The 18,390-nt window shown below is 41.6% G+C and overlaps 1 protein-coding gene across 1 annotated transcript in view; it reads right to left on the minus strand.

Annotated features, from left to right (window-relative positions):
* Positions 1–17,423: 17,423 nt before the first annotated feature.
* The window catches only part of LOC145395725 (BTB/POZ domain-containing protein 6-like), a 36,376-nt gene continuing 35,409 nt past the window's right edge, over positions 17,424–18,390 (minus strand). The window contains exon 8 of the mRNA XM_080269265.1: positions 17,424–17,741. Within this exon, the coding sequence (XP_080125391.1) occupies positions 17,711–17,741 (31 nt within the window). The 3' untranslated portion in view covers positions 17,424–17,710. The remainder of the gene's footprint in view (positions 17,742–18,390) is intronic.

Below are 18,390 nucleotides of genomic sequence, written 5' to 3' on the forward strand. Positions count from 1 at the left end.
ATAGAGTCATTCCGCCGACTACCGAATTAGGAAAGGGGTGCAGCTCTCGCCATGTTTATTTAAGGACAAAAAATCGTTTGCTGTACCACTGCGTTTGCTTCACACACTTCGGGCACATCCGTCACTTTCCTCCCTTATGCATCAAGTCAAAGAGAATCATTAATGGGCAGAGAAACATAGGTTACTGAGCCTCTGCCACCTTAGGAATAGTAGCCCGCTGAGTGAAGTCGTCGTCGTTGTTGTATTTGCTTCACGCCTGTTTATCTGGCTGAAAAGACCACTAAGTAGCTGTTCCCATAGAGTCCATAAGTTTCCTACACCGTTCATGATGTGTCTTAGTATGGTATATGCCGTGCCCCACTGTGTGTGTTATGTTGTGCGGGCTTATTCTGAAGGCGGGATACGCATCGTCTCACATTCCACCCAATCCAAATCTACGCTTATAATTAGGAGAGAGAGAGAGAGAGAGAGAGAGAGAGAGAGAGAGAGAGAGAGAGAGAGAGAGAGAGAGAGAGAGAGAGAGAGAGAAGACCGTAAAGTAAATATTGACCAAACCAATCATGGGCTTCCTTACTCCTACTCTATGTCTCTCACGACTCAATGTTTCTTATCCTACGCAGTCCAAGTAACATCCACACATGTACAGTCGCCAAACTTTCTACCTGGGCCACCCAGCCGCGAGAGGTGGGTAACGGGTGTTGGCAACAGTGTATCTGTTTGTTCGTGTGTACATGCTCGACGAAAGTTCGGATCATCAACTCTTTTCGTCCGTAGTGAACCTCCGTCAGACTCAGAGTCAGAGTTCATTCCATGGATGGCTGGGTACGGAGTTGGGTGGGGAGAAAACTGTCTCAGGAGTAAGGCGGCTCTCCCATCGGCGCAGCCAGTTGCATGAAACTGGTCGCACGGAAAACTGAATGCCACAAATCGCGCTGACCAGGGCAAAATAAATTACTATATTAATTTTATAATGCGATAATATATATAATGATATAAATATATACTATTGTATATAATACAACAATATATATTATACTATACTTATTTGGCCTTGGTCCGTGCAACCAGTGGCACACAACAATTCCATGCGACCAGTTTCCTGCAACTGGTCTAGCCGGTGGGAGAGTTGCTTAAGAGGGGAGCTTGGCATAGTGAAGACCAGGGCAGGCGCTGGACGGGGGAGGGGGGGGGAGGGTTACGTTATTCATACCGTCAGTGATAATAATTGCCGAACTAGTTTTTGACATCCATTAGCATTCTACTAAATATTTGCATTCTTAACAATACTAAACATTTTATTTTCTATGTTGTTTTTACATTGTTACCAAAACATGTTAATGCACTGTCTACTGGAATTGCTTCAGGCCTCTCTCTCTCTCTCTCTCTCTCCTTATATCAGTAATTCCATTTCATTTGGTGATCACTTGATACCATTTCAGTATAGGTTGAAGAGAAATGCATTTACCTAGCATCTACATCCAGCTACAAGTGTGATTACCTGCCACAGTCACATCATGAATTACATTGGTCAATAAGCTTTAGGATGATGTTCAGACACTGTTAACGGTTGCTTATTTCCTCGTTGAGAGTACTTCAGGTAGATGTTTGTATGTGTTCTATGGTGCACCACGGAGAGGTAGGAGGTTAAAATACTGTCACCTCAACAGGCAAAGAGTTTATGCATACCGTTGTCGAATGTGGCTATTATATCAGCTATGATAATGACTTACAGTATCATACTTCATATGACTATATATGGTCATTACAGCACACCTTTGTAGTCCGATGATCTAACAAAAGACTGAGTTACACATTACAAGGATAATTGATTGTGAGCGGTGCCGCTTTTGTGTGAGGTCACACATTTACACGCTCATCGACTATTCATCGAACAACATTATCTCACATTATTGCAAGATGAAGACACCACAGCTACATCATAGTATGCAAAAGCTTCCAGTCATTTTAAGCACAATTGCTATTGATTCATGAATTGTTGGGACATTTATATCACCATTGTCTGTGATACTACTTATGTGATTGGTAAATGCAACGTACCGAACATGAAATTATCATTACAGGCTGGAACACTGATTTTTTTTTTATATTTTTTATCTGTTATTATTATTATTATTATTATTATTATTATTATTGTTATTTATCCCAAGAACCTAGGCGCTTTAGCGCCCGTCACCGAGGCCCGGGGTGCGAGGATTTGTGATGTTGGTTGCTGACTGGCTGCTGTTAAGATCTAGGTCATAAGATAATTAGAGAAACCCATCTCCTCTGACGGGGGTGGAACCACGTCACAAGGATCGGCTGGCGGAAGCGTTGACTACCACGTCACCCACAGTACTGTTTCACATACTTAATATATATCAACTATCAAAACAATTGCCGTGTTTGCATTGCAAACACAGTGATCCACGTAACGATTAAGTGATGAGCCATGGGTTCATCATGAAAAAGAATACGTTTATAAATATATATATGTAAAGATGTGATCTTTTAGATTATTTTACTTATTGTTTTCAATACTTGCATTATCCAATACTTTCAAGAAGTTCCTTTAAAATTCTATCGGCTAAAAATTGACTACTGAATATTGGGATGAACTCTGACTGAGGTTCACTACGGAAGACGAGAGGTGATGATCCGAACTTTCTTCGAGCATGTACTCACGAACAAACATACAGTATACTGTACACTACTACACTGTTGCCAGCTCCCGTTACCCACCCCTGGCGGGTGGGTGGCCCAGGTGGAAAGTTTGACGACTGTACCTGAAAAGTCCTGTTTTGATTGCCTGGCAATAGAAAAAGTAATAATGGTAGTATTAGTATTAGTAGTAGTATTAGTATTAGTATTAGTAGTAGTAGTAGTAGTAGTAATAATAATATTAATAAATAAATAATAATAATAGCAACATTACTTCTACTACTACTACTACTATATCACTGTTACAACTATTACTACTACTACTATTACTGCTACTACTACTAAAAGCAATAAAATAGTTGGTGAAGAAAATTTCCACCCAATTCACTACAAAAGCTCTATAGAACGTAAACCTGAATAAATAAATAATAATAATAATAATAATACTAATAATAATAATAATAATAATAATAACTGAGCTTTCATTTTTAAGGTCTGGTTTTAAGAATTCTGTTTCCTAACCCATCCACCATGAGAAGTCCTAATAAAGATAAATAACAATAAAGTAAATACAGTAAATGAGATCTCGGTGTGATGAGGTCAACAGGTAAGGCAGAAGAGGGTCACCTGATTCTGAACGTCCATTTGAAGGGTCACTTAATTAAACACGGGCTCAGGTGGACCGCAGTCCCGTTTTCTACGAGTTCCTCTCCTATCCCTTCATTAGCTGCTCTCTGCCACTTCACAAATCTGTCCCTCCTCCACTTGACACAGCTCTCCTTGTTCCTTTGTGCTTCTCTGTCTGTCTCTGTCTGTCTGTCTCTCTCCCTCACACACACACACACACACACACACACACACACACACACACACACACACACACACACACACACTGCTTATCCACTAATCTCTCTGTTAGTCTCTCTGGGCCTACATTCATCTTGTAATCTGAGGCCCGTCTGAGGCTGGTAAGTCAGGAGCGTGAAAAACAAAGGGAGTTAGGGGCATGAAAAACAAAGGGAGTTAGGGGCATGAAAAACAAAGGGAGTTAGGAGCATGAAAAACAAAGGGAGTTAGGAGCATGAAAAACAAAGGGTGTTAGGAGCATGAAAAACAAAGGGAGTAAGGAGCATGAAAAACAAAGGGAGTAAGGAGCATGAAAAACAAAGGGAGTTAGGAGCATGAAAAACAAAGGGAGTTAGGAGCATGAAAAACAAAGGGAGTTAGTGGCATGAAAAACAAAGGGAGTTAGGAGCATGAAAAACAGGGGGAGTTAGGAGCATGAAAAACAAAGGGAGTTAGGAGCATGAAAAACAAAGGGAGTTAGGAGCATGAAAAACAAAGGGAGTTAGGGGCATGAAAAACAAAGGGAGTTAGGAGCATGAAAAACAAAGGGAGTTAGAAGCAGGAAAAACAAAGGGAGTTAGGAGCATGAAAAACAAAGGGAGTTAGGAGCAGGAAAAACAAAGGGAGTTAGAAGCAGGAAAAACAAAGGGAGTTAGGAGCAGGAAAATCAGAGACGCATTGATAAGTATGTTCTTGTTTTTACGATAATTTTCTTTATTGCTTTACTTTCGCTATATGGACGCAATTTTGCTAGGCTAATAAAGACAGGGTCAAACTCATGGGGTTAGGACCACTTATTAACCACTTCAGCACAAGGACGCCATTTATCCTTTATTCTCAAAATTTGCAGACGATTTTATTAGTCTTTGGAAGAAACTATGTATGCTAATAATTCAGTAAGAGTCTTTACTATGCTCCTTTTACTCCAACATGGCTTAAATTGCTGTCTCTCTATCTTCTTATCTCTTATCTTGAATACAAAGCCGTTTTAAAAGACTCATATACGTGTAATGCTATAACACTTGGCCTAAAATTGCTCTCTCTCTCTCTTAGATAAGAGAAAATTTCCTAGAGATTAATAAAGTGGTAGAGAGAGAGAGAGAGAGAGAGAGAGAGAGAGAGAGAGAGAGAGAGAGAGAGAGAGAGAGAATCACATTGCTACTTCTAGACAATTATATTCAGCCAAGGATATTAAAACTCCGAAATGAGAAGAGTTAGTTGTAGCATTCATTAAACTCTTTTCCGTAACATATCTCCTCGAGAACTGAAATAATATCGTCTGGTTGCTACGAAAGCTGCCGGTCCTATAGCACCAGGGTTAGCAGCCTCAGTTGGCGGTGAATCAAGCTCCTATTGACAGTGGCGTACCTGAGGGGAAGGGGCTGTTTGAAACTGCCTCCCGGGCCCCCAATTGAGGGGGGGCCCAAAAAGCCTTAAAAAATTATAAGCTTTAGAAATAATATTTAAAAATATATATATTTATCATCCAGACAATCCCAGCTGAGATATTAGATTAGTTTTGAGAAATAGGGGGGCTAGGGTCTTTGTGGGGCCCCCCTCCAGGAGGGGGGCCCCACAAAGAACCTAGCCCCCTGGGCCCCCAAATCCCTAGGTACGGCCCTGCTTATTGAAAAGAATTAAAGAAAAAAGTGACCTTGACGGTTGAGTTGTAAGTTAAATAATTAATGTCATTAACCTCTGAGATCTGTAGAATCAAGGTGGTGTATATCAGTCGCTTAGGCTTATTGGCAAAAGGGAACTGTAAAAGACAATAACAAGAACGGAAAACAACTGCTGAAAACAGTGAATAACCCTTTTATCAGAAGTTGATTAAGGCCCCCCGCACACGGGTCACATTTAAGTGGACGGTGGCTGCCACTTTTTCGTGGCGAGAAATAAAACGCACGTGTTTCTATGGAAGCCCGCACACGAGCCAATTTTTAGTGGCAGCAGCAAAAAAATGGTAACCGGGACCATTTTACCCGCCACGCCACGGTGGCTCGCCACTGGTGACCGATGATGAATGCCGTTAATTCAAATGGCAGCCAGCACACGGGCCACTTTGCGGTGGCACTGGCGGACGGACTGGCGTTGTTGACGGGCCATTCCCTACACAAGGTCATGTGTCTACCCCAGGTGCTCTCCCTAACCAAGGTCATCTTCCTTCCCAAGGTTACATGCGTCAGAACATCATTCCCAAGATAAAAGTTGCACCACACTACAAAGTCATTTAGAGCTTGAAGTTCGCGAAAGTCTGCAGTTTGTACCAGGTAACGTTGTCAGTGTGTCCTCCCCAGTACCAGGCAGAATGTCAGGTATTCCAAGCAAAGCTGAACAGTCTGACTGATTCATTTATAGATTTTGTTTATTAGTAGTATGTTGGTGGATTTTTCCTAGCAGTGACAGTTCTTTGATAAATCAGTGTTCCATGTTTTGTTAGTATCACTATGTTTGCCACTAGGTTTCATCATTTTCTGAAAAGCAAAACATTATACCATATTCTTAAGTATCTACCTATCTATCTATTGCCAGACGCCTTAATCGCCTCCATGTCGCCCTGTCCCTCGCCTTTTCATTGCCCTGCTCCCAGCTCACACCCCCCTCTCTCATATACCTCTCCACCCCATCCCTCCATCTCATCCTTAGCCTCCCCCTCCCTCTCCCCCCTTCACCTCATTCACATTCACTCTCCTCGTCAGTCTCTCGCTCTCCATCCTCTCCAAATGTCCAAACCACCTCAGTGTGTTTCTCCTAACGCTTCCTATCACATCCACATCCACAACACAACGCTCCTTCACTTCCTCATTTGTCAGTCTCTCTCCTTGTGACTCCACATGCTCCTGTCAAAAAACTCATTTCCACTGCTCTCACTCGTGACTTGTGTCCCTCCAGTAAGGACCAAGCTTCACTTCCATACGTTAGAGTTGGTATAACAATACTGTCATGTTGTAGCTTTTTCCCTTCCATGCTCACTTCCCTGTTTCTTATCACTGCTTTCAAGGAACCAGCAACCTGCCTTCCCTGTTGCACTCTTTCAGGCACTTAACCCTCTAAACTTCCATCCTTATTCATTACTACCCAAATATTTAAAAGCACTCACATTTTCCATTTCCTTCTCATCCAGCCTCACTGCACATTCACTGACTTCACCTCTCTCGAATATCTGTGGAGCGTGTTTCTGTTATACAGTTTGTTTCACACTAACATCTTTAGATTTGACAAAATACAATGTCTCATTTATTTTATGACGTGATTAATTTACTTACAAGTTTTCTCACTAAAGTTCTTGCGCAACGCGTAAGTGTTATTCTATATTTACCTAAAGATACCTGCAACTCTTTCTTCTGTTGGTACACACTTCCTCATGTTTGTGTTCAGACGTGAAACTGAAGGCCCAATTGCAGTCAGTAGGTCATCAAAAGAAGCACAGGTCATTCTAAAATAGTTTGTAACTTCACTGGGTACGCTTTTAAGTCTTCAAATAGGATATAAAATTGACCCCTGATAAGCCTATGGATGATTATTGAATACACCCAGTACTTTCTTGTACGTCTTTCTTTTCTTTTTTTGAGGAACACAGCGATGACGCATGCCACCTCCTCGACATCCATGATGGAACTACCTGTGGTTGCCACGAAAAAGTGGCCCGTGTGCGGGATGTCATAGCATCCCTCTCCACTTTTTAGTGGCGCCGCGAAAAAGTGGCAACCACCGCCCACTGAAAAGGGGCCCGTGTGCAAGGGGCCTAAAATACATTAGTTAATGACAAACCAGCGTTTTCTCTCGTGTACGTTATAAAGACATATAGAAAACGATAATATGCAATGGGTAGTTTGTGCAGATTGTCCCCATTAGCGGAATCAATATGAAAGATATGCAGCAGTTTTTTTCTTTTTAACCATTACCGCCATCGTCATCATCATCAGCATCATCAAGTTGATACATGAGGTGTGAGGGATCCAGAAACGAAGAAAAAAACGAGAAGTTGAAGTAAGTTATTATCAGAGTGACTAGCAAAATGGGTTCCACAACATTCTTTTACCATTCAAACCTTTATGATTCTCAGTTCGAAGTTGCAGATAAACGGTCCACACACACACACACACACACACACACACACAAATGTTTATAATGCCGGAAGACACATACCTATCCGCCGCCTGCTAAATAACAAATGGATGCAGCCTTCATGACCAACTCCATTTTACAGTACTGCTTTCACCCATTTGAACCCTCTGTTACTTCTTTGGCTTCCTCGACTCTCATACGCCATCGCACTCATAGTTCTCTTTATTGGTTGGCAGAATCAGCAGCATACCACGTCAGTTTTAGATCATCTATGGCTTGCGGTTATTAACTCTTGTCATATTTGTGGGAATCAGTGTAATTAATTGGCAGGATACCATGCCAGTTTCTGCTTAACAGTGCCGTCGATTTTCCGCTAAGAGGCAGAAATATGCAGCAGACTATGCACCATGAGTTACTACATTCATAATCCCTCATGCCTCTCCATCATTCATCATTCAACAAAGCAACTCCTTTACTCCGTCTATAGTTATTTCACTTAGATTATTGTTTACCGTATGATCAACTGATAATGAACTTTTACGTCACGCACTCCTCTGGTATGGCTAAGGCGTTACTCCAGTTTAGAAGAGTTTCGAGCTGAAATGAAATATTTATTGTTGTAAAAGAGACTGAATTTTGTTGGAGAGAGTAGCATTTCTAGCCTGATGCTCCTTTAGACATTTACTATAGCCCTCTTACATTAACCTGGCCTAAATATATATCTTCTGCAGTTTATTTCACGTAGATAAATGCCAGGAAGAGACAAATCTACAACTTTACCTCCTTTCCTCACCACCAGCGTCATATTCTAGTGTTACACTCTTGTTACGGTTCAACAGTATGAGAGAGAGAGAGAGAGAGAGAGAGAGAGAGAGAGAGAGAGAGAGAGAGAGAGAGAGAGAGACGGGATAGAACTCTCTCCCTCGGTCAAAATCATGCCTCGAACCCCACAGTATTACTTGTAGTACTGTACAACTGTGAATTTGCTGCTACTGATATTTCGTTAATGGAGACTGATATAAAATGCTTATCTCACACACACACACACACACACACACACACACACACACACACACATTATGCCCCTCTGGACTCTTACCTTCGTTACTTAAGTGGTACTTCGTCCCCTTCAGTCTACTGATGTCCCTCTTCATTATGCTCCTGTTATCCTTAGACTATTTTGATAAAGCTTAAAAAGGACGTCCAATAGTCAAGGGATTAAAAAGGATGTATCACCATTTTAAAACTCTCTCCCTCTCTCTCTCTCCCATCTTCCCCTTCCTCCCCCTACCCCACTTTCTCATTTCTTTATCTTTTCACTTGTTTGCCGTCTATTTTAACTCTCTCTCTCTCTCTCTCTCTCTCTCTCTCTCTCTCTCTCTCTCACTTGGAGTTGGCTTAAGTGTTACAAGAAAGTTAAAGTGAATGAAACTTCAAGGCTACGATTTCTCTTCATTTAAATACACAATACTGCACACATACATAGGGTTGCCATACATCCGGATCTTCCCGGACATGTCCTGCATTTAGGTGTCAAACTCTTCGTCCCGAAGGAATTTTAAAAATTCTCCAAAAGTCCGGAATTTCAGCTTCCATCACCTTTTCTCGAAAAATTTAATATACCATTAAACTCTGTAATGACGAGAGAGAGAGAGAGAGAGAGAGAGAGAGAGAGAGAGAGAGAGAGAGAGACTTTCGTTGTTTTCGTCAGCTGGTAAGTGTTGCCAACTTGGCTTGTTTAGTGCTAGCAGCTAGCTAAAATGTCCTGCCTTTTCCGCTTGTTCAGCCACGATTTTTTTTCTTTTTTCACACTTGGTGCTATTATAGCCATAAAATAAATGGTAAATGCACTCAATTATTGGCTTAATTTTCATTTTTATACTGTAGCATTTGTTATTCTTATGATCTTAACCTGCATCTAAGGCGTTGTTGCATTTTAGTCATAATCTTGCCATTGCTGTACTTCGCCTGTTTTCCAATATGTTGCAATAAGATCAAAGAAGGCGCCCCAATCGGACTGAGCCTGTGCTAAATGTGCAAAAAAATGTTCTCCAAACTTCAATATTATGCCCTTCTATAAAGTAAAAAAGGATGATCTTATATTAAGAAAATCAAAGGAAAAATATTTCATAAGCAAATTTAAACCATTACTGAACAGAGATCTATGAGACACTGACCCAATTACAGCTTCAAAAAACAAACCTTTTTCCGAATTACGAAAATGGGGCAACTGAAGCTTCACACAACTCGAAATGAAACTAACAACGGTGGACAAATCATACCAAATATCAGTGGCTATCAATCACTCGTAGGAAGCACATCTCTTCCTGGGCCACTATTTTTAACTGAGGATCTATGAAAACAGAGAAATGCATTTTAATCAAACTCTGATTTTAGTTTACAATATACAATTTTAGTACATGTCTCCTGTTTGTGTGCATGCTGTTGATATTTTAATAAAAGGCATCAGTGTGCATACATATTTATACATATGTACACAAGAAGATTTTCATGCCTTATATATATATATATTGCCAGACGCCATAATTCCATAAGGGGTGGCCATTGACTTTGAGTTATTTGTTTTCTGGGGGGGGGGGGCACTAACCCTCCACCAACCCACTTGTTGACACGTAGGGAGCACGTATGGTTTGGTTATATGGTTGCCACCCAGCGTTGTAAATGGTTTCTTGGCTTACAGGAAACCATTTGGCTTATCACTCAATGTAAAGCCACCTGTAAAGGAAAGAAAAGTAATAAGAAGTGACAGGAAAGATGGGAGAAATAGGAAGAGAGGAGGGCAGGCACAGAAAAAGAATGATAAGGGCTAAGGAAGAAGTAGGCAGCACTACATCAAGTGAGTGGATGGCGGTCGCCACCACCTACCACTACTATCTATCTATCTATACACACACACACACACACACACACACACACACACACACACACACACACACACACACACACACACACACACACACACACACGTGTTTAATACTGCCAAAAGCCCAAAGTTTATGTTGGGGGTGGGGAGCATGGTTTTCAGCGAAGGCGTCCGGTATTTTGACTGCTCAGATGTGGCAGCCCTACTCATACAGGTATAAACAAAGGCTTTAAAATTCTTCAGAGTCAAAACAGGCACCATCTTCACTCTTTGGCACGGTATACACAGCGTAGCTCAACTCCTTCAGCCCGTGAACGCATTATTTTTCTTGATCTTGTCATACGTTATTCAGGGCGGTATTCTGAGCGACATGGGAGGCGTCGTAACACATCTGCCTTAGCGATTCATTTTGTATTTTTTTTTTTTTGACATCATCCTATGTGTCATATAAGACTGAGCCGTGCCCGCATCAAACGAGAAATTGCCTAGAGGAATGGAGGAGCGTTAAAAACCGACACATATAGCACAGGAAGAGATGCTATAGTTGGTTTGTCTTAACCTGGCAAAAATCAGCTTTGTTGATGGCCAAATGTAGTGAAACTGAGGGATAAATCTGACTAGTAACCAAGGAGACTCATTCGTACTTCAAAACCAAGGCTCACTGAATTTCACGAGGCCAAAACAGTAATAATAGTGTGGGAGTGACAGTTCCGTCGGATGAAAACAAAGAGCTACAGTAAAGTTGTTAATTTGACGGGAATGCAACTTTACTGACCATATTGTACAGGAGGTGGTGTTAGAGTTCGTAGCATTTCTTCCGTAGCGATTTATTTTGTACCATGCACCTTGACTCTCTTGTGCCTCGTTTATACTGTTTTAATATTGTCCGCATCAAGACCGGTGATATACAGTAGAATATTTGGAGGTATATTGAAAAAGTCGCTAAAGAAAAGACATTACGAAATATTTCCTAAATGAGACCAATAAAATAAAGGAGGATAGTGAGATGAAATATGCAGTAAGTCGCTGAGGAAAAGGTGTTAGATCTTCAGTCATTTAGAATAACAGTCTCAGTGTCAGCAGTAACGTATAAATGGATATTGAAATGTAACTGAAGAATGAATAAGTCGCTAAGGTGAAAAGATTTAGACGAGGAATCAGAGCTTCAGTGTGTAAAATAAAGCAAGTGGGAAGCTTTGGCATATATATAGGAAGATGAGCTGTAGGAGAGAGTTATTCTGGACTGTACAACTCTAGTCACCTCATTTTCCTTGCAAGTTTGAGAGAAAAACTATAAAATACAAAGCATAAAGAATCTACCTAACAAAGAGAGGCTTAAGGCAATACACCTGCACTAATTGGAGAGGTGAGGAGTAAGGTGACTCTTGGCAGAGATGTTTAAATGGATGGAGGTATTAAAAGAAGGATATTTTTTAGTATTGCTGCTCTGGTAGGCTGGACAGAATGATCACTAGCAGATATAAATTTCACCATTAATTAGGCTTCGGGAAACACTGGCTTGGATATGGAACACTACGCGACTTTATAGGTTACCGAAAGCCACTCGTAAAAAAAAAAGAAAGAAAGAAAGTGTATTTAGCCTATTGTACAGTATGTGCATGTGAAAAACTGAATGCCTTATGCCCCGTGATTTTATTTTTTCCACTCCACAGCGAGCTTTGGCTTGTCTAGGCACGGTTCGTTTCAAGGAGGAGGAGGAGGAGGAGGAGGAGGAGAAGGAGGGGGAGGAGGAGGAGAAGGAGGGGGAGGAGGAGGAGAAGGAGGGGGAGAAGGAGGAGGGGGAGAAGGAAGACGATGGCGACGACAAAGACGAAGAGGAGGACTTAGTAAGTGTTAACCAGGCAGAAACGATTTTAGAGTTAACTATGCTTAGCTCCCGAAGATTCGTTTATGGCTACTGTCTGGTGTTATTTGTGTTTTTTGTGAGCTAGTTACTTTCATAGAACAACCTGCCGTAGACTGGAGCTGAAGTTTTGCTGTACTTCCTATATTTCGGTCCGCTTGCTAAACATACTCGTAGGTTAGGAACGTAGTCTATGCCCAAGCTGGTTAAAGGAAAACAGAAAAAAAAAAAAAGTTATTATACTTCAGAGTCCCCGCAGAGTTCAATCATGCAGAGTAACTTTTGGTTCGGTTTTGTTCCTCCCTCTTATTTCATGTCACTTGGTATTTTTTTTTGTTTTTAATGGTGACTACTGTTGGAAGATCCAGTTGGTGTGTGTGTGTGTGTGTGTGTGTGTGTGTGTGTGTGTGGTTGCTTCTTACTGATGTACACGCATAGTGCTGTTATCATTTTCTCCGACAAGGAGAGTATGTTTTCACCCTTGTTTGTTAGTTTGTCAATTGGTAGGAGTACTTAAAAAGTAAGAGAGAAATTAGGACCAAATTTAATGAGTAGATAGCCCATGTCCCAAGGAACAATCAGTTAACTTTTGTGACCGATCCCGATCGTATTACAGATTCTGGATCGAGAAAACACTTTTTGCGAAACCCTAATCAGTGATGAGAAAACCTAACCCATTATGAAGAGTGGTTTGGAAATTACGTTGCCCTTGTCGGAGAGATGCGCTCCACTGAATGCCCCTCTAGTTCTTTCACAGTCTTTGTTCTTCCGTCACGTTGGTATTTTCTTTCACCATGAAACCACAGATTTACACAACCACTTCGCTACGACAGCGTAATTTTAGGTTATGCTGCCTGTCTCTTGAGATGTTTTATTTAATTTTTCGACCTGGTAGGGCTAGATATTGCCTGCTTTAATATTACATCACCAGGGGTCTTCAAGGTGGATAAAATAACTAGGGACAGAATAGAAAATGGCGTCACCGGTTCCATGTGTTCAGCGTGAATAATTCCTGTGCAAGAGAATGAGCACCTACTCGTGATGAACTTCACACATACACACACACACACAAACTCTTTAATGCTGTCCATCTAACACAGAAAACGACGGCTGCTATAATGAGATGGTGAGTTTCTCAGTTTTTGGTGCGAACGTGTGACTACAAACCAATTCTGGATCCGCAAACTCTACCACAAAATTGGCATTTCAAGTCTGGGTTTGCTGGGGGAACTCTGTTTTGCTTGGTTGCTTCATTGCAGAGGGCTCGCCATTGTTTTCAGTCAAAGGCTTTGGTTTCAAGATCTTTTGGTTTGATGTTGCATCTCTTAAGGGTTGTCCTGATGGATTATGGATGGATCTCTTCTTTTGTCCCCCTGGGTCGTGACGTGTTGCGGGGAGCTGGCCATACACAACCTGGCGGGGAAGGCGGTGCTCAGGCATGCGGTACACGTGTCCGACCCATTTAAGCTGTTTTTTAGCCAGCAAGGTTTCTATGCTGGTTGACAATGCTCGGTGAAAAATTTGTGTGTGAGGGACTTGATCCTCCCATGCGAGTCCTAGAATGCGCTGTAAGTATCGGATGTGAAAAGACTCAAGCTGTTTGATGTGATGCTGGCAAGTAGTCCTGGATTCAGCACCGTATAGGAGAATGGAGAGGCATGCAGCTGTATAAACTGATACCTTCGTCTCGATTCTGAAGTTGGTGTTTTCAGAGACTCTGGGTTTGAGATGCCCAAAAGAGGCTGAGGCGTGACTGAGTCATGCATGGACTTCTGGATCAATATTATGTTTATCTGTGAGCACACTTCCAAACCAGGTAAAATTCTGCACCTGTTTTACGTTTTCGCCATTTATCTGAAGTGCAAGAGGCTCTGCTGCATTGTTTCTCTGAGATATTGTTTCTGCTTTACTGACGTTTATTCGGAGACCCATTGCATGATATATGTTGGAAATGATGGTGAGAGACTGTTCTTGGGCTCCTTGGGTATGTGCAAAGACAGCAAAGGCATCAGCATATTGCAGTTCTGGGAAAATAGTTACTTTAGTCTTTGTGCTTGAAGACGTCTGAGATTAAATAAATTACCATCTTGGCGGAACAGGATTTTTATTCCTTCATCAGGGTTCATTTCTTGGCGACTTAAAAGGGTGACTACAGTAAGACAGATGTTGAAAATGACAGAACCCAGGACACTTGCTTGCTTTACGCCCACATCCACAATGAAGGGTTCGGATTTGCTCCCACCTATAGACACATGAGCATTCACGTTGTAATGCAGACTCTTCAGGATGGTAAGAAATTTGTTTGGAACTCTAAATTTTGAATAAGCATTCCGTAAAAGTTGTCTGTTAACAGTGCCAAATGCTTCTGCATGATCTATGAATACAATGTACAAGGCACGGTTCTGCTCGTGGCATTTCTCTTGTATCTGTCGGGCAACAAAGATCATATCACAGGTACTTCGTTCCTTCCGAAATCCACATTGTGTTTCAGGAAGTGTTGACTCAGCCAAATGTTTTGTCAGTCTGGATAACATTATCTTGGCTAATACTTTACTAGCATTGACAAGGAGGAAGATGCCTCTGCTGTTGTCACAATTTGAGTGGTTCCCTTTCTTCTCGTAGATGATTACAGTATCAGAAATTTAAGCATTCAGATGGAATTTGTTCTTGGTTCCAGATAGTCAGTATGAGATTATGGAGACACTGGTGAAGTAACTGGCCACCCTCTTGATGAGTTCAGATGGTATGCCACCAGGGCCAGGGCTGCTGTTACTTTTTAGAGATTGGATGGCCTGAACAGATTCCTCAAGAGCAGGTGGGACATCAAGATCTGTCACTTGAGGGGTATTTGGGATGTTATCAAGGATATTGTGCTCCATCGGGTTTCTTCGATTCAGTAAGGTGTTGAAGTGTTGCGCCCATCTTTCTAGGATTGCTTGCTTGTCTTTCAGGATCTCCCCTTCAGCTGATCGAACAGGGTTTATGTTGTGTTTCGTTGGCCCATAGATGTTTTTATCGACCTGTAGAACCCATGATGGTCGTTAATATCATCCAGTCTTTTGCTTGTTCAGTCCACCATTTGTTTTCATGTCACGCAGTTTTCTCTGGGTTTCACTTCTGAGATTCTGAAATTCAGTTTTTAGGGTTAAGGAGCTAGGACGAGCCAACCAATTGCTATGTACTCTATTATTCTTTGCAAGGTCACGTATGCCCTCAGTATTTTCATCAACACAGTCCTTAGGGTGGCGAGTGGAGAAGCCTAATGTTTTTTCTGCAGAGCTTTGGAGCAGTGTCTTAATATTTAGTCATTCTGCATCTACGTTTGTTGCACTGTTGTTTGACTCATGTGGTGGGCACTGAGAGAGCTTCTCTGTAATAGTACTGAGGAAGGTGTTACACACATCCTTTAAGCAAGTACAGTTTAGTTTCTTGATGGATGGTCTGCGATACATTTGTGGGTGTATGACTAAAGGCGGCGTCACACTAGACCAAAAGTGGCTAACATGCGAGCAACTTTTGTGAGGCAAAACGGCTAGCAGAGTTGAGTGTCCGTCACACTCGTGTGTTTTTGCGAGCCAAAATGGCGAACAGTGTCGTCTGCCTTGGTGCCTCGCGTTCATTTGTAAACAAACCACCACGGAGTACCCATTCCCTTTTCCTCAATTTCTGTAATCGCCTCAAGTACTTTAGCAACTCCAGAACCACAAGGCAGTCTACTAGAGTTTTCCTTGCCGCAGGATCCATATCGAAATCTGATTTCTACTTGTTGTTTGGAGACAAAACAGACAGCCTCCGCGGCTGGTCACCTGGGTGTCGGAATATTTATTTCATGTTACAAGAAAATAAAAAATAACGAATAAAAGCAACAAGAATTACATTGTAATTAACTTACAATTTTAGTTAAAGTTTCATTCTAACAGAATATTTTCTCACCAATTACAAAATTAATATAGGCTCATTTGAGTTCTAATCCCACCAACAAGCTGTGAGTGAGAATTGTTATCCATTTCGCCTCGCAAGCAAAAGCTCGCTCACCGTGAGTCAGTTTGGCTAGCGGGTCACAAAACTGGCTTGCATGTTAGCCACTTTTGTCCCGTGTGACGGCACCTTAACCGCAGTTTGGTGACTATTTGATTATAGTCTGTGGAGCACTCAGCACCTGTCATAGCACGGGTTATATGAACTTCTCTTCGATCTTGCTGCCTTACAATTACAATTAGGTGGCATTGTCTAGAACTTTAGATCGTGGGTGCATCCGTGTGGTCTTGTGTTTTATTCTTGAGTTAAAAGATGGTGTTGGTGATGACCAGACTGTGTTCTGAACATAAGGAAAGCAGTCTGAGGCCATTGCTGTTCATGTTACCAACACATGTAGAGCTGTATGATATGTAGGAGGACTATTGAGCCTTGGGAGCAGGCTGTGAAGCCTATGCCCAGAGTCGAGCACATAAAAAAAAAAAAAAACTATGGCAGCCTATAATGCCTTGCCAGAGGTGATATTCTTTTCCTACTTTGGAATTTAAATCTCCAAGCAGGATCAGTTTGTCATTAGGTGGTATTGAACGAAAGGTAGCATCTAAAGAGTCATAAAAGGAATCTTTGACGGTGTCCTCAGAATCATGCGTTGGGGCATAGGCGCTGATGAGTGTTGCATATTGGCCTTTAGAGAGTGGTATGTGCCAGGACATCAACCTCTCTGATATACCCACAGGTGTTCCTTGGATATTTTGTAGAAGGTTGCTTCGCCAGGACATCAACCTCTCTTGTACTGTCACCTCTGCGATCCAGACTTTTACATGGTCAAAAGGGGCAGAAAACAAGTCACTATTGATGACCAATGTGTGCTGGAACGGTCGGGAACTCAGATTGATGGAGACTCTCTCCCATTAGCGGCCTCTTCGGTTGCGTTTATTACATTTCAAGTGGCCAAGTTAAGAGTGGTAGCATGCCAAAATGACTGGGCCAGTCTCCAACTAGGCCAACCCAAGCCCAACCTTCGCAGTTTCCCAGAATGCTTCTAAGTTGCACATTAATAAACTACTAGGTAAGCTCTATACCACCAGTTCTCAAGGGTTATACAAACAATAAAGTTCGAGTGGGAGGGAATGTGTATTAACAAGACCAAAAAATAGAAATCTTCCCCAGCTACTTGCTTTACAGATTAAACATGAATCAGTTGGCACATTGTTCGGAAAATATATATCTATATGGTCCTAATATCAAATGCACAAAACTTAGCTCCTCTGTCCCAGTCCAATGTGTTTCTTCATAATTGTCCCTCTGAGCACAAATTTCACTGGTCCAGTCCTCTGCCACTGCCGACCTTGACCTCCACACTTGGGACCTTGACTCACTGGTGCTTAGACCTCCACACTTGGACTTTGACTCCCTCAGGTACTTCGACCTCCACACTGGGACCCGCTAGAAGTTAATATGAATAATGAATAACTATTCTCCCCAATGCAAGTAATCCCTTCACATGATCAGGAAGGTCTCATAATAAAGAAACATGAGTTACAACACTCAGCATCTCAAGTAATAACAGAATAACACATGGCACTACAGACATAATAGGTCTGCTCAAAATAATACTTATTGTAGGGATAACATGGAAGAAAAAGTACTGTAACAAATACAGTAAGCATGAATAACTGTAACTCTAACCATGAAAATCATCACTGCATCAACATCATTGTGCCTCACAAAGCAACTATGTGAACATTTACTCACAACATAGCCCTAAGAAGTACTGAATTACCAAGTCATTTCAACACATTAATAAATAATTCAGTCCCTGGGCACCTGATACTTGGCCTACAAAAATCACACATTTATCTGAGGCTCAGACAGAACTCTGCAGCATTTCGTATTCAGTTACACTATGTAATAATATAAAGTACAGTATACAAATATATGGGAAATACCTCATTATCCAGCTCAAAAATGTAGGGGAGGTGAGCGGGAACAGGGCTCGCTTGTCCAGAGGCTAATGGTGTCACCGTTACATTTCCTGAGGAAGGACAACACGATTCTACCCGAGTCTGTTTCTCTATTTCGTCACTATTATCAC

The sequence above is a fragment of the Coenobita brevimanus genome, chromosome 4 (genome assembly GCF_032717465.1).
Source record: "Coenobita brevimanus isolate Jiangsu-jjx chromosome 4, ASM3271746v2, whole genome shotgun sequence".
Taxonomy (NCBI): Eukaryota; Metazoa; Arthropoda; class Malacostraca; order Decapoda; family Coenobitidae; genus Coenobita; species Coenobita brevimanus.